Source organism: Oncorhynchus tshawytscha, unplaced genomic scaffold (assembly GCF_018296145.1).
Source record: "Oncorhynchus tshawytscha isolate Ot180627B unplaced genomic scaffold, Otsh_v2.0 Un_contig_135_pilon_pilon, whole genome shotgun sequence".
Lineage (NCBI taxonomy): Eukaryota > Metazoa > Chordata > Actinopteri > Salmoniformes > Salmonidae > Oncorhynchus > Oncorhynchus tshawytscha.
This window is the reverse complement of record NW_024609739.1, coordinates 252,486-267,463: the sequence shown is the minus strand read 5'-3', so window position 1 is coordinate 267,463 and position 14,978 is coordinate 252,486. Positions and strand designations below refer to the sequence as shown.

General features: G+C 41.2%; 1 protein-coding gene across 4 annotated transcripts in view; it reads right to left on the bottom strand.

The window, feature by feature from the left end:
• apaf1 (apoptotic peptidase activating factor 1) overlaps nt 1–14,978 on the bottom strand; it is an 83,986-nt gene that overhangs the window by 58,565 nt on the left and 10,443 nt on the right. For 3 of the 4 annotated variants that reach the window (XM_042317436.1, XM_042317438.1, XM_042317437.1), the window contains exons 8-13: nt 9,836–10,074; nt 9,280–9,447; nt 8,436–8,567; nt 1,200–1,313; nt 564–748; nt 64–190 (exon numbers count right to left, since the gene is read on the bottom strand). In XM_042317436.1, the coding sequence (XP_042173370.1) occupies nt 64–190; nt 564–748; nt 1,200–1,313; nt 8,436–8,567; nt 9,280–9,447; nt 9,836–10,074 (965 nt within the window). Of the gene's footprint in view, nt 1–63; nt 191–563; nt 749–1,199; nt 1,314–7,957; nt 8,089–8,435; nt 8,568–9,279; nt 9,448–9,835; nt 10,075–14,978 lie in introns of those variants that run through there. The other variant, XM_042317439.1, reaches the window with a different exon arrangement.

The window sequence follows — 14,978 nt, the reverse complement described above, 5'->3', positions numbered from 1 at the left end:
AACAGAGATGTGTGGGAGATACAGTGGGTGTAGATTTATTTCAAAAGAATGTGTGCGTCTTACTCGCAGTGTCTTGCTGGAGCCACAGGAGGCGATCTTGGTGCCGTCGTGGGAGAAGCAGGCAGAGTAGATGGATCCCTGGTGGGGCTGGACCACCAGACGAGACAGGCTCTTCAGACTACTTTTGTTCCTGGAACAAACCACAAACAAAAATGACTTTGAGAACGTGAGCATGAGGGGATGTTAGAGGAAGTTGAACATCAGGCAATGAGACTAAAACGTAGAGTTATGGTCATAGAGTTGGATAGAGGGTACATCTGTGCATTTACGATGGCTTATGTTTTAGCATGGGCAGTGCCACTGACAATACGCTAAAACAGGCTTTGTGGTAATTGCAACACAAAACCAACTCTATGGTATGCCAGGGTATGGTTGACTGGGGAATGGAATGCATAAGGGCTAGGGAGTAAGAGGTAGGGGCTAGGGGTCAATACTGTACACCCCGATTAAGTAGTGAGTACGCTTATAAGCACGTGAGTAGTGTGTATGGGCCTACTACTGACACCCAGTCAAGGTAGAGTCCCCCTCTGGTGGCCCTCTCCTGCGCCTGCAGCAGGGCCTGGCGGTACACCTCAGAGGAGTCTGGCTGGGACAGGGCCAGCTGAACTACGTCAGGGAACGGACGCTGCTCCAACTGGTGGCCGTTCAGAGACAGGAACTCCTGGAAGTGGCCCCGCACCTCGCTGTTCTGGGGGGGACCATAAAGAGAGACTCACAGCGAGGATGTGACAAACGGGGTGTTTCAAAACCATGAGGGGAATTGAACAGGTACACACAGTGGGAGAAAGGAGAGATTGGAACACAACAATTGTGTTCACAGGCATGAAACGAGTAACTGTTTCTTGCATTGACATTTCTACATTGTAGTCATTTAGCAGAGACTCTAATTCAGAGAGACTTACAGGAGCAATTAGGGTTAAGTGCCTTGCTCAAGGGCACAATAACAAATGTTTCACCTAGTCGGCCCAGGAATTCAAACCAGCGACGTTTTGATTACTGGCCCAATGCTCTTAACCGCTAGGCCACCATTGACTTATGAGGAATTGATACCAAACACAAGATCTGAAAAACATATCAAATGAGGATAAAACAGGGTACATTAATTTCCTCAGTGAACTTGGTGTTTATCAAATCCTGACCTCTTTGTCCAGTATGGTGCCGTACTCCACATAGTCATTGATGAGATGAGCCGGTCCCATAATCTGAGCTTTAGTTCTGACCCAGTCCAGAGAGAACATCAGAGAGCACAACTCCTAAACGGAGAGAGGGGGGAAGAGGAGAGAGAAGGGAGGGGTGTAAGGATAACAGAAAAAGAGAGAGAGAATATACAGGGAGAGAGAAAGAGATGAGATAGAAAGAGAGAGAGAATATACAGGGAGAGAGAAAGAGATGAGATAGAAAGAAATAGAGAGAGAATATACAGGGAGAGAGAAAGAGATGAGATAGAAAGAGAGAGAGAATATACAGGGAGAGAGAAAGAGATGGGATAGAAAGAAATAGAGAGAGAATATACAGGGAGAGAGAAAGAGATGAGATAGAAAGAAATAGAGAGAATATACAGGGAGAGAGAAAGAGATGAGATAGAAAGAGAGAGAATATACAGGGAGAGAGAAAGAGATGGGATAGAAAGAAATAGAGAGAGAATATACAGGGAGAGAGAAAGAGATGAGATAGAAAGAAAGAGAGAGAGAATATACAGGGAGAGAGAAAGAGATGGGATAGAAAGAAGAGAGAGAGAATATACAGGGAGAGAGAAAGAGATGGATAGAAAGAAATAGAGAGAATATACAGGGAGAGAGAAAGAGATGGGATAGAAAGAGAGAGAATATACAGGGAGAGAGAAAGAGATGGGATAGAAAGAGAGAGAATATACAGGGAGAGAGAAAGAGATGAGATAGAAAGAGAGAGAATATACAGGGAGAGAGAAAGAGATGAGATAGAATATACAGGGAGAGAGAAAGAGATGAGATAGAAAGAAAGAGAGAGAGAATATACAGGGAGAGAGAAAGAGATGAGATAGAAAGAGAGAGAGAGAGAATATACAGGGAGAGAGAAAGAGATGAGATAGAAAGAGAGAGAGAGAGAATATACAGGGAGAGAGAAAGAGATGGGATAGAAAGAGAGAGAATATACAGGGAGAGAGAAAGAGATGGGATAGAAAGAAATAGAGAGAGAATATACAGGGAGAGAGAAAGAGATGAGATAGAAAGAGAGAGAATATACAGGGAGAGAGAAAGAGATGGGATAGAAAGAGAGAGAATATACAGGGAGAGAGAAAGAGATGGGATAGAAAGAGAGAGAATATACAGGGAGAGAGAAAGAGATGGGATAGAAAGAGAGAATATACAGGGAGAGAGAAAGAGATGAGATAGAAAGAGAGAATATACAGGGAGAGAGAAAGAGATGGGATAGAAAGAGAGAGAGAGAGAATATACAGGGAGAGAGAAAGAGATGAGATAGAAAGAAATAGAGAGAATATACAGGGAGAGAGAAAGAGATGGGATAGAAAGAAATAGAGAGAGAATATACAGGGAGAGAGAAAGAGATGGGATAGAAAGAGAGAGAATATACAGGGAGAGAGAAAGAGATGAGATAGAAAGAGAGAGAATATACAGGGAGAGAGAAAGAGATGAGATAGAATATACAGGGAGAGAGAAAGAGATGAGATAGAAAGAAATAGAGAGAGAATATACAGGGAGAGAGAAAGAAATGAGATAGAAAGAGAGAGAGAGAGAATATACAGGGAGAGAGAAAGAGATGAGATAGAAAGAGAGAGAGAGAGATATACAGGGAGAGAGAAAGAGATGGGATAGAAAGAGAGAGAATATACAGGGAGAGAGAAAGAGATGGGATAGAAAGAGAGAATATACAGGGAGAGAGAAAGAGATGGGATAGAAAGAGAGAGAATATACAGGGAGAGAGAAAGAGATGGGATAGAAAGAGAGAGAATATACAGGGAGAGAGAAAGAGATGGGATAGAAAGAGAGAGAATATACAGGGAGAGAGAAAGAGATGGGATAGAAAGAGAGAGAATATACAGGGAGAGAGAAAGAGATGGGATAGAAAGAGAGAGAATATACAGGGAGAGAGAAAGAGATGGGATAGAAAGAAATAGAGAGAGAATATACAGGGAGAGAGAAAGAGATGAGATAGAAAGAGAGAGAATATACAGGGAGAGAGAAAGAGATGAGATAGAAAGAAATAGAGAGAGAATATACAGGGAGAGAGAAAGAGATGGGATAGAAAGAAATAGAGAGAGAATATACAGGGAGAGAGAAAGAGATGAGATAGAAAGAAAGAGAGAGAGAATATACAGGGAGAGAGAAAGAGATGAGATAGAAAGAGAGAGAGAGAGAATATACAGGGAGAGAGAAAGAGATGGGATAGAAAGAGAGAGAATATACAGGGAGAGAGAAAGAGATGGGATAGAAAGAGAGAATATACAGGGAGAGAGAAAGAGATGAGATAGAAAGAGAGAGAATATACAGGGAGAGAGAAAGAGATGGGATAGAAAGAAATAGAGAGAGAATATACAGGGAGAGAGAAAGAGATGGGATAGAAAGAAATAGAGAGAGAATATACAGGGAGAGAGAAAGAGATGGGATAGAAAGAGAGAATATACAGGGAGAGAGAAAGAGATGGGATAGAAAGAGAGAATATACAGGGAGAGAGAAAGAGATGAGATAGAAAGAAAGAGAGAGAGAATATACAGGGAGAGAGAAAGAGATGAGATAGAAAGAGAGAGAATATACAGGGAGAGAGAAAGAGATGAGATAGAAAGAGAGAGAATATACAGGGAGAGAGAAAGAGATGAGATAGAAAGAAGAGAGAGAATATACAGGGAGAGAGAAAGAGATGAGATAGAAAGAGAGAGAATATACAGGGAGAGAGAAAGAGATGAGATAGAAATAGAGAGAATATACAGGGAGAGAGAAAGAGATGAGATAGAAAGAGAGAGAATATACAGGGAGAGAGAAAGAGATGGGATAGAAAGAGAGAGAATATACAGGGAGAGAGAAAGAGATGGGATAGAAAGAGAGAATATACAGGGAGAGAGAAAGAGATGAGATAGAAAGAAATAGAGAGAATATACAGGGAGAGAGAAAGAGATGGGATAGAAAGAGAGAGAGAGAGAATATACAGGGAGAGAGAAAGAGATAGAAAGAAAGAGAGAGAGAATATACAGGGAGAGAGAAAGAGATGAGATAGAAAGAAATAGAGAGAATATACAGGGAGAGAGAAAGAGATGGGATAGAAAGAAATAGAGAGAGAATATACAGGGAGAGAGAAAGAGATGAGATAGAGAGAATATACAGGGAGAGAGAAAGAGATGGGATAGAAAGAAATAGAGAGAGAATATACAGGGAGAGAGAAAGAGATGAGATAGAAAGAAATAGAGAGAGAATATACAGGGAGAGAGAAAGAGATGAGATAGAAAGAGAGAGAGAATATACAGGGAGAGAGAAAGAGATGGGATAGAAAGAGAGAGAGAATATACAGGGAGAGAGAAAGAGATGAGATAGAAATAGAGAGAGAATATACAGGGAGAGAGAAAGAGATGAGATAGAAAGAGAGAGAGAATATACAGGGAGAGAGAAAGAGATGAGATAGAGAGAGAATATACAGGGAGAGAGAAAGAGATGGGATAGAAAGAAATAGAGAGAGAATATACAGGGAGAGAGAAAGAGATGAGATAGAGAGAATATACAGGGAGAGAGAAAGAGATGGGATAGAAAGAAATAGAGAGAGAATATACAGGGAGAGAGAAAGAGATGAGATAGAAAGAAATAGAGAGAGAATATACAGGGAGAGAGAAAGAGATGAGATAGAAAGAGAGAATATACAGGGAGAGAGAAAGAGATGGGATAGAAAGAGAGAATATACAGGGAGAGAGAAAGAGATGGGATAGAAAGAAATAGAGAGAATATACAGGGAGAGAGAATATACAGGGAGAGAGAAAGAGATGGGATAGAAAGAAAGAGAGAGAGAATATACAGGGAGAGAGAATATACAGGGAGAGAGAATATACAGGGAGAGAGAAAGAGATGGGATAGAAAGAAAGAGAGAGAGAATATACAGGGAGAGAGAAAGAGATGGATAGAAAGAAAGAGAGAGAATATACAGGGAGAGAGAAAGAGATGAGATAGAAAGAGAGAGAATATACAGGGAGAGAGAAAGAGATGAGATAGAAAGAAATAGAGAGAGAATATACAGGGAGAGAAAAGAGATGGGATAGAAAGAGAGAGAGAGAGAATATACAGGGAGAGAGAAAGAGATGGGATAGAAAGAGAGAGAATATACAGGGAGAGAGAAAGAGATGGGATAGAAAGAAATAGAGAGAGAATATACAGGGAGAGAGAAAGAGATGAGATAGAAAGAGAGAGAATATACAGGGAGAGAAAGAGATGGGATAGAGATATACAGGGAGAGAAAGAGATGGGATAGAAAGAAATAGAGAGAGAATATACAGGGAGAGAGAAAGAGATGAGATAGAAAGAAATAGAGAGAATATACAGGGAGAGAGAAAGAGATGGGATAGAAAGAAATAGAGAGAGAATATACAGGGAGAGAGAAAGAGATGGGATAGAAAGAGAGAATATACAGGGAGAGAGAAAGAGATGAGATAGAAAGAAAGAGAGAGAGAATATACAGGGAGAGAGAAAGAGATGAGATAGAAAGAGAGAGAATATACAGGGAGAGAGAAAGAGATGGGATAGAAAGAGAGAGAATATACAGGGAGAGAGAAAGAGATGAGATAGAAAGAGAGAGAATATACAGGGAGAGAGAAAGAGATGAGATAGAAAGAAAGAGAGAGAGAATATACAGGGAGAGAGAAAGAGATGAGATAGAAAGAGAGAATATACAGGGAGAGAGAAAGAGATGAGATAGAAAGAGAGAGAATATACAGGGAGAGAGAAAGAGATGGGATAGAAAGAGAGAGAATATACAGGGAGAGAGAAAGAGATGGGATAGAAAGAGAGAGAATATACAGGGAGAGAGAAAGAGATGAGATAGAAAGAGAGAGAATATACAGGGAGAGAGAAAGAGATGGGATAGAAAGAAAGAGAGAGAGAATATACAGGGAGAGAGAAAGAGATGAGAGAAAGAAAGAGAGAGAGAATATACAGGGAGAGAGAAAGAGATGGGATAGAAAGAAATAGAGAGAATATACAGGGAGAGAGAAAGAGATGGGATAGAAAGAAATAGAGAGAGAATATACAGGGAGAGAGAAAGAGATGAGATAGAAAGAAATAGAGAGAGAATATACAGGGAGAGAAAGAGATGAGATAGAAAGAAATAGAGAGAGAATATACAGGGAGAGAGAAAGAGATGAGATAGAAAGAAATAGAGAGAGAATATACAGGGAGAGAGAAAGAGATGGGATAGAAAGAAAGAGAGAGAGAATATACAGGGAGAGAGAAAGAGATGAGATAGAAAGAAATAGAGAGAGAATATACAGGGAGAGAGAAAGAGATGAGATAGAAAGAAATAGAGAGAGAATATACAGGGAGAGAGAAAGAGATGAGATAGAAAGAAATAGAGAGAGAATATACAGGGAGAGAGAAAGAGATGGGATAGAAAGAAATAGAGAGAGAATATACAGGGAGAGAGAAAGAGATGAGATAGAAAGAAAGAGAGAGAGAATATACAGGGAGAGAGAAAGAGATGGGATAGAAAGAAATAGAGAGAGAATATACAGGGAGAGAGAAAGAGATGAGATAGAAAGAGAGAGAATATACAGGGAGAGAGAAAGAGATGGGATAGAAAGAGAGAGAATATACAGGGAGAGAGAAAGAGATGAGATAGAAAGAGAGAGAATATACAGGGAGAGAGAAAGAGATGAGATAGAAAGAGAGAGAATATACAGGGAGAGAGAAAGAGATGGGATAGAAAGAGAGAGAATATACAGGGAGAGAGAAAGAGATGAGATAGAAAGAGAGAGAATATACAGGGAGAGAGAAAGAGATGGAGATAGATAGAAATAGAGAGAGAGAGAATATACAGGGAGAGAGAATATACAGGGAGAGAGAAAGAGATGGGATAGAAAGAAAGAGAGAGAGAATATACAGGGAGAGAAAAGAGATGGGATAGAAAGAAAGAGAGAGAATATACAGGGAGAGAGAAAGAGATGAGATAGAAAGAGAGAGAATATACAGGGAGAGAAAGAGATGAGATAGAAAGAAATAGAGAGAGAATATACAGGGAGAGAGAAAGAGATGGGATAGAAAGAAATAGAGAGAGAATATACAGGGAGAGAGAAAGAGATGGGATAGAAAGAGAGAGAATATACAGGGAGAGAGAAAGAGATGGGATAGAAAGAAATAGAGAGAGAATATACAGGGAGAGAGAAAGAGATGAGATAGAAAGAGAGAGAATATACAGGGAGAGAGAAAGAGATGGGATAGAAAGAGAGAGAATATACAGGGAGAGAGAAAGAGATGGGATAGAAAGAAATAGAGAGAGAATATACAGGGAGAGAGAAAGAGATGGGATAGAAAGAAATAGAGAGAGAATATACAGGGAGAGAGAAAGAGATGGGATAGAAAGAAATAGAGAGAGAATATACAGGGAGAGAGAAAGAGATGGGATAGAAAGAAATAGAGAGAGAATATACAGGGAGAGAGAAAGAGATGGGATAGAAAGAAATAGAGAGAGAATATACAGGGAGAGAGAAAGAGATGGGATAGAAAGAAATAGAGAGAGAATATACAGGGAGAGAGAAAGAGATGGGATAGAAAGAAATAGAGAGAGAATATACAGGGAGAGAGAAAGAGATGGGATAGAAAGAGAGAGAATATACAGGGAGAGAGAAAGAGATGAGATAGAAAGAAATAGAGAGAGAATATACAGGGAGAGAGAAAGAGATGAGATAGAAAGAGAGAATATACAGGGAGAGAGAAAGAGATGGAGATAGATAGTAATAGAGAAAAAGATGTTAGTGACTTGTGCTTGTCTGGTGAAGGCCTCCATCATACGAAGTGGTGCTTTTATCTCCATCAGACTGTTGAACAGCCATCACACCATCTCCTGTAGCAAGACGCAAAGAGACTCGCTCACAAAACACACACCAGCTCACACAAAATACACACTCACACCAGCTCTCTCTCACACACCAGCCCTCTCTCACACATCCTCAAACAAGCTCAAATGTCCTCAAATTCACACGTCCTCAAACAAGCGCAAACAAGCTTAAACACAAGCTCTGAAAGTGTTATTTGGGTTGTTAATTGGATTTAGTTTTTGATTATTTGTGTACCTGTTAGGAGCTAGTAACACAAGCATTTCCCTGCACCCGCTATAACATCTGCTAACATCTGTACGCGACCCAAAAATGTTGATTTAGATGTGTGGGTTGTGTGTGCGCGCGTGCGTACCTGTGTGAGGTTGGCCTTGGCCATGTGGTAGGTGAGGAATCTGAACCAGTAGAGGCACTCTTCATCTCCTGAGGTGGGGGGACCCTGGCTGTAGCGCTGCTGGTACTGACACACCACCTTGGTGTGGAGGCTCTGGAACACACACACACACACACACACACACACATTATAAAACTGGGTGATTTTAACGCCCTGAATGCTGATTGGCTGACAGCCGTGGTATAACAGCCCATATAGCACAGATATGACAAAACATATATTTTAACTGCTTTAATTACATTGGTAACCAGTTTATAATCGCAATAAGGGGTTTGTGATATATGGCCAATATACCACGGAGACTGGTGGTTCTTACGCACGACGCAACACAGAGTGCCTGGACACAGCCCTTAGCCGTGGTATATTGGCCATATATCACAAACCCCTCGGACCTTATTGCTTAATTATAGTAGATTGATGTCCCAATAATGCAGGGCATAGAAGACATGAGTCTAACTGATTCATTCTGTAAGCGACGGTCTAGTTTTCTAAGTTCTATGTACATTGATTCTCTAGAATTTCTTCCTTATATTGGATTTCAGAAAATATGAATTAATTTCAACACAGTTATCAAACATCAAACTGCAGATACATTTCAAAATGGCCACCAGAATACATAACAACCCTATGTAAATGAAGATAGAGGTGTGTATGTTGGAGTCAGTGGAGGCTGCTGAGGGGAGGACGGCTCATAATAATGCCTGGTATGGAGTGTTTGATACCATTCCATTCACTCTATACCGGACATTATTATGAGTCGTCCTCCTCTCAGCAGCCTCCACTGGTTGAGGTGTATGAGACCCACTTCTAGACCAGAGCGGTTCATCTCAGCCAGGAAGTCCAGCTGGAGGTCGTGGAGGTAGTAGAGGTAGGGCCGGTGGTGACAGTCACGGAACAGTAGGGACTTGTTCACAAAGTCCTGGAGAACGTCCTCCACCTCTTCCGGTTCTAGATCCCACAGAACCGACAGAACCTGCAGGCAGAGGAACATGGAGGACACAGGAGGTTGGTGGCACCTTAATTGGGGAGGACTGGCTCATAGTAATGGCTGGAATGCTATTCAAGACATTATTATGAGTCGTCCTCCCCACCGCAGCCTCCTTTGATGGAAGAACAGGCTTCGATTAAGAGACAATGACCTGTTTCCTTGTCTTTTATTATCTTATTCCCTCCTTCTTTCCATAAGGACAGCTCACAATGTCTCCATGGGTTGTGAATACTTTCTGGCTGAAGGTGCGGGATAGCCTTACCCTAACCTACTGTAGCCTAGCTTAGTTTAGCCTAACCTGACCTAACCAAGCCTAGCCGAATCTAACCTTACCTACCCAAGCCTAACCATAATCCCCCCCGGCCAGTCTGACCTTGGCAGGTACTTTGACGTCCTTCTCCAGCACGGTGAGGTCAATGTACAGCTCCCTGTGTTCCTCAGACAGGACCTGGATGCTGGCAGCCATGGCCTGGTCAAGGGCATCGTAGTCATACGAAGACGACTTACGGATACGCTTGAACTTCTTCTGCTGGAGCGTGTGCAGGTAGTAGGCCCAGCGGTCCGGGAACTCCCGCAGCAGGGCCCCGATTAGGGACACCACCAAGGGAGAGCCTGGGGAAGAGAGGAGGGTAGAGGAGGGGTTTAGGTAGGCTGGTTGATTGTGCCAAGAGTTTTATAGTTTTTTAAATGTATTTTTTAAGAGTTGAGATGTAACAGAAATGGAATTTGTATTTATTTCATGATTTAGTATGGAATTCTACAAGTCGTTGAAGGTTAACAGAATTTTCAGTGGGCATTAAGGGCTCCTTTTCTCCAAAGTCTATGTTCAGACTAATTTGACTGAGTTTTTTGACAGAAAAACAAAAACAGGCTGACAGACTCATACTCATTTGACTGATGTCCTGCTGGTAAGAGAGAATTGAACATAACCACTATACAAATAAAGCTATAAAAAGACATGAATATGTGTTTTGTGAAACCCATTGTTCTGACAGAGAAATAGCACCTGCCCTACAGAGAAAGGTGCAGCTGAATGCAGAGAATCCACAGTACACCCAGGTCAAGACAGCTAGCTCAAAATATTGGTTCATTTTTTTATGAATCTTTTGTCATGGAGAGGAAAGTGCTGATTGTGTTTTTCTCAGGTCAGTGTCTTTGTTATGATATTTAAAATATATATATTTTATTAGAATGTATTTACGATTGCATATCTGCAGCCAGCACATTTGTGTTCCAACCCAACACTATCACAATCATCAAGCTCTTGAGAAGTTGAATCTGCTAAAGTGCAATACTTTTAGATATTGAGTTCAAATGTGAACATTAGTAGTTTAAGAAATAGTAATACTCTTTTTTTCTGCTCTGAACTTTTAGATGATCAAATTGACTATTGATATTGCAGCCTCTGGGTAGAAGGGTAGATATTATGGATGTTGCAGTCTCTGGGTAGAAGGGTCTATATTATTGATATTGCAGTCTCTGGGTAGAAGGGTCTATATTATGGATGTTGCAGTCTCTGGGTAGAAGGGTCTATATTATGGATGTTGCAGCCTCTGGGTAGAAGGGTCTATATTATTGATATTGCAGTCTCTGGGTAGAAGGGTCTATATTATGGATGTTGCAGACTCTGGGTAGAAGGGTAGATATTATTGATGTTGCAGTCTCTGGGTAGAAGGGTCTATATTAATGATGTTGCAGTCTCTGGGTAGAAGGGTCTATATTATTGATATTGCAGTCTCTGGGTAGAAGGGTAGATATTATTGATGTTGCTGCCTCTGGGTAGAAGGGTAGATATTATGGATGTTGCAGTCTCTGGGTAGAAGGGTCTATATTATTGATATTGCAGTCTCTGGGTAGAAGGGTCTATATTATTGATGTTGCAGCCTCTGGGTAGAAGGGTCTATATTAATGATGTTGCAGTCTCTGGGTAGAAGGGTCTATATTATTGATATTGCAGTCTCTGGGTAGAAGGGTCTATATTATTGATGTTGCAGCCTCTGGGTAGAAGGGTAGATATTATGGATGTTGCAGCCTCTGGGTAGAAGGGTAGATATTATTGATGTTGCAGCCTCTGGGTAGAAGGGTCTATATTAATGATGTTGCAGCCTCTGGGTAGAAGGGTCTATATTAATGATGTTGCAGCCTCTGGGTAGAAGGGTCTATATTAATGATGTTGCAGCCTCTGGGTAGAAGGGTAGATATTATTGATGTTGCAGCCTCTGGGTAGAAGGGTCTATATTAAGGATGTTGCAGCCTCTGGGTAGAAGGGTAGATATTATTGATGTTGCAGCCTCTGGGTAGAAGGGTCTATATTATTGATATTGCAGTCTCTGGGTAGAAGGGTAGATATTATTGATGTTGCTGCCTCTGGGTAGAAGGGTAGATATTATGGATGTTGCAGTCTCTGGGTAGAAGGGTCTATATTATTGATATTGCAGTCTCTGGGTAGAAGGGTCTATATTATTGATATTGCAGTCTCTGGGTAGAAGGGTCTATATTATTGATGTTGCAGCCTCTGGGTAGAAGGGTCTATATTAATGATGTTGCAGACTCTGGGTAGAAGGGTCTATATTATTGATATTGCAGTCTCTGGGTAGAAGGGTCTATATTATTGATATTGCAGCCTCTGGGTAGAAGGGTAGATATTATGGATGTTGCAGCCTCTGGGTAGAAGGGTAGATATTATTGATGTTGCAGCCTCTGGGTAGAAGGGTCTATATTAATGATGTTGCAGCCTCTGGGTAGAAGGGTCTATATTAATGATGTTGCAGCCTCTGGGTAGAAGGGTAGATATTATTGATGTTGCAGCCTCTGGGTAGAAGGGTAGATATTATTGATGTTGCTGCCTCTGGGAAGAAGGGTAGATATTATGGATGTTGCAGTCTCTGGGTAGAAGGGTCTATATTATTGATATTGCAGCCTCTGGGTAGAAGGGTAGATATTATTGATGTTGCAGCCTCTGGGTAGAAGGGTCTATATTAAGGATGTTGCAGCCTCTGGGTAGAAGGGTAGATATTATTGATGTTGCTGCCTCTGGGAAGAAGGGTAGATATTATGGATGTTGCAGTCTCTGGGTAGAAGGGTCTATATTATTGATATTGCAGCCTCTGGGTAGAAGGGTAGATATTATTGATGTTGCAGCCTCTGGGTAGAAGGGTCTATATTAAGGATGTTGCAGCCTCTGGGTAGAAGGGTAGATATTATTGATGTTGCAGCCTCTGGGTAGAAGGGTAGATATTATTGATGTTGCAGCCTCTGGGTAGAAGGGTAGATATTATTGATGTTGCTGCCTCTGGGTAGAAGGGTAGATATTATGGATGTTGCAGTCTCTGGGTAGAAGGGTCTATATTATTGATGTTGCAGCCTCTGGGTAGAAGGGTCTATATTAATGATGTTGCAGTCTCTGGGTAGAAGGGTCTATATTATTGATGTTGCAGTCTCTGGGTAGAAGGGTCTATATTATTGATATTGCAGCCTCTGGGTAGAAGGGTAGATATTATGGATGTTGCAGCCTCTGGGTAGAAGGGTCTATATTACTGATGTTGCACCCTCTGGGTAGAAGGGTAGATATTATGGATGTTGCAGCCTCTGGGTAGAAGGGTAGATATTATTGATGTTGCAGCCTCTGGGTAGAAGGGTCTATATTAATGATGTTGCAGCCTCTGGGTAGAAGGGTAGATATTATTGATGTTGCAGCCTCTGGGTAGAAGGGTCTATATTAATGATGTTGCAGCCTCTGGGTAGAAGGGTAGATATTATTGATGTTGCAGCCTCTGGGTAGAAGGGTCTATATTAAAACCTGTTAAGCCTCCCCCCTACTTTTTCGGAAATTCTGTTAAAAATCGCGCAACATTTTGGCGTCCTGCTACTCAGGCCAGGAATATAGTATATGCATATGATTAGTATGTGTGGATAGAAAACACTCAGACGTTTCCAAAACTGTTTAAATCACGGCTGTGACTATAACAGAACGTCTGTTTCATCGAAAAGCGCAGGAAAATCTGATCACTGGAGATGGGAAAAAATATCCATGCGCCACTTCAACCCATTGTTAAAGGTGAACCGTATTAAATGAGGCCGAGCTTGCAGTACCTACAGCTTCCACAGGATGTATAGAGTCTCCTCATTTGATTCTGATTTGATTCTTGGTAGATCCGAAAAGGGAACCGATTCCCTCCGACCACCAACCTGAGGCATTGTCTCTGTGTTTTTCCGGACATTTTTTACATGACCAACTGTTTACAGCCTCTGATGATTTTTATAGCTTATTAACGTGTAGTTATACCTAAAGTTGCATTAGAAAGGTATTTCAAGTGTTTTGTGAAAGTTTATCGTCGAATTTTTAACTTTTAAAAATGACGTTACGTTATGAAACGCTATTTTTTTCCGTTTATCACACAGTCTTCATAGATCGATATCTAGGCTATATGGACCGATTTAATCCAAAAAAAGACCCAGTATTGATTATGGGACATCAAGGTGTGCCAAGAAAGAAGATGGTCAAAGGTAATTAATGTTTTATATTTTATTGTGCGGTTTGTGTAGCCCGACTATGCTAATTCTTTTGTTTACATCCCCTACGGGTCTTTTGGGGTGTTGCATGCTGATAATAGCTTCTCATGCTCTGGAAAAGCATTTTAAAAGACTCGGTGGCTAGATTCACAATGACTGTAGCTTTATTTCAATACCAAGCATGTGTATTTTAATGAACGTTTGCGTTTTAACTAATACTATTAGCGTGTAGCGTAGCGCATTTGCATTTCCAGAGCTCTAGGTGGGACGTCTGCGTCTCAAGTAGGCTCAAGAGGTATATTAAGGATGTTGCAGCCTCTGGGTAGAAGGGTAGATATTATTGATGTTGCAGCCTCTGGGTAGAAGGGTAGATATTATTGATGTTGCTGCCTCTGGGTAGAAGGGTAGATATTGATGATGTTGCAGCCTCTGGGTAGAAGGGTCTATATTGATGATGTTGCAGCCTCTGGGTAGAAGGGTCTATATTGATGATGTTGCAGCCTCTGGGTAGAAGGGTCTATATTAATGATGTTGTAGCCTCTGGGTAGAATGGTAGATATTATTGATGTTGCAGCCTCTGGGTAGAAGGGTCTATATTAATGATGTTGCAGCCTCTGGGTAGAAGGGTCTATATTAATGATGTTGCAGCCTCTGGGTAGAAGGGTCTATATTAATGATGTTGCAGCCTCTGGGTAGAAGGGTCTATATTATTGATGTTGCAGCCTCTGGGTAGAAGGGTCTATATTGATGATGTTGCAGCCTCTGGGTAGAAGGGTAGATATTATTGATGTTTCAGCCTCTGGGTAGAAGGGTCTATATTAATGATGTTGCAGCCTCTGGGTAGAAGGGTCTATATTAATGATCTTGCAGCCTCTGGGTAGAAGGGTAAATATTATTGATGTTGCAGCATCTGGGTAGAAGGGTCTATATTAATGATGTTGCAGCCTCTGGGTAGAAGGGTCTATATTAATGATGTTGCAGCCCTTGAGGCAGTTACTTGAGAT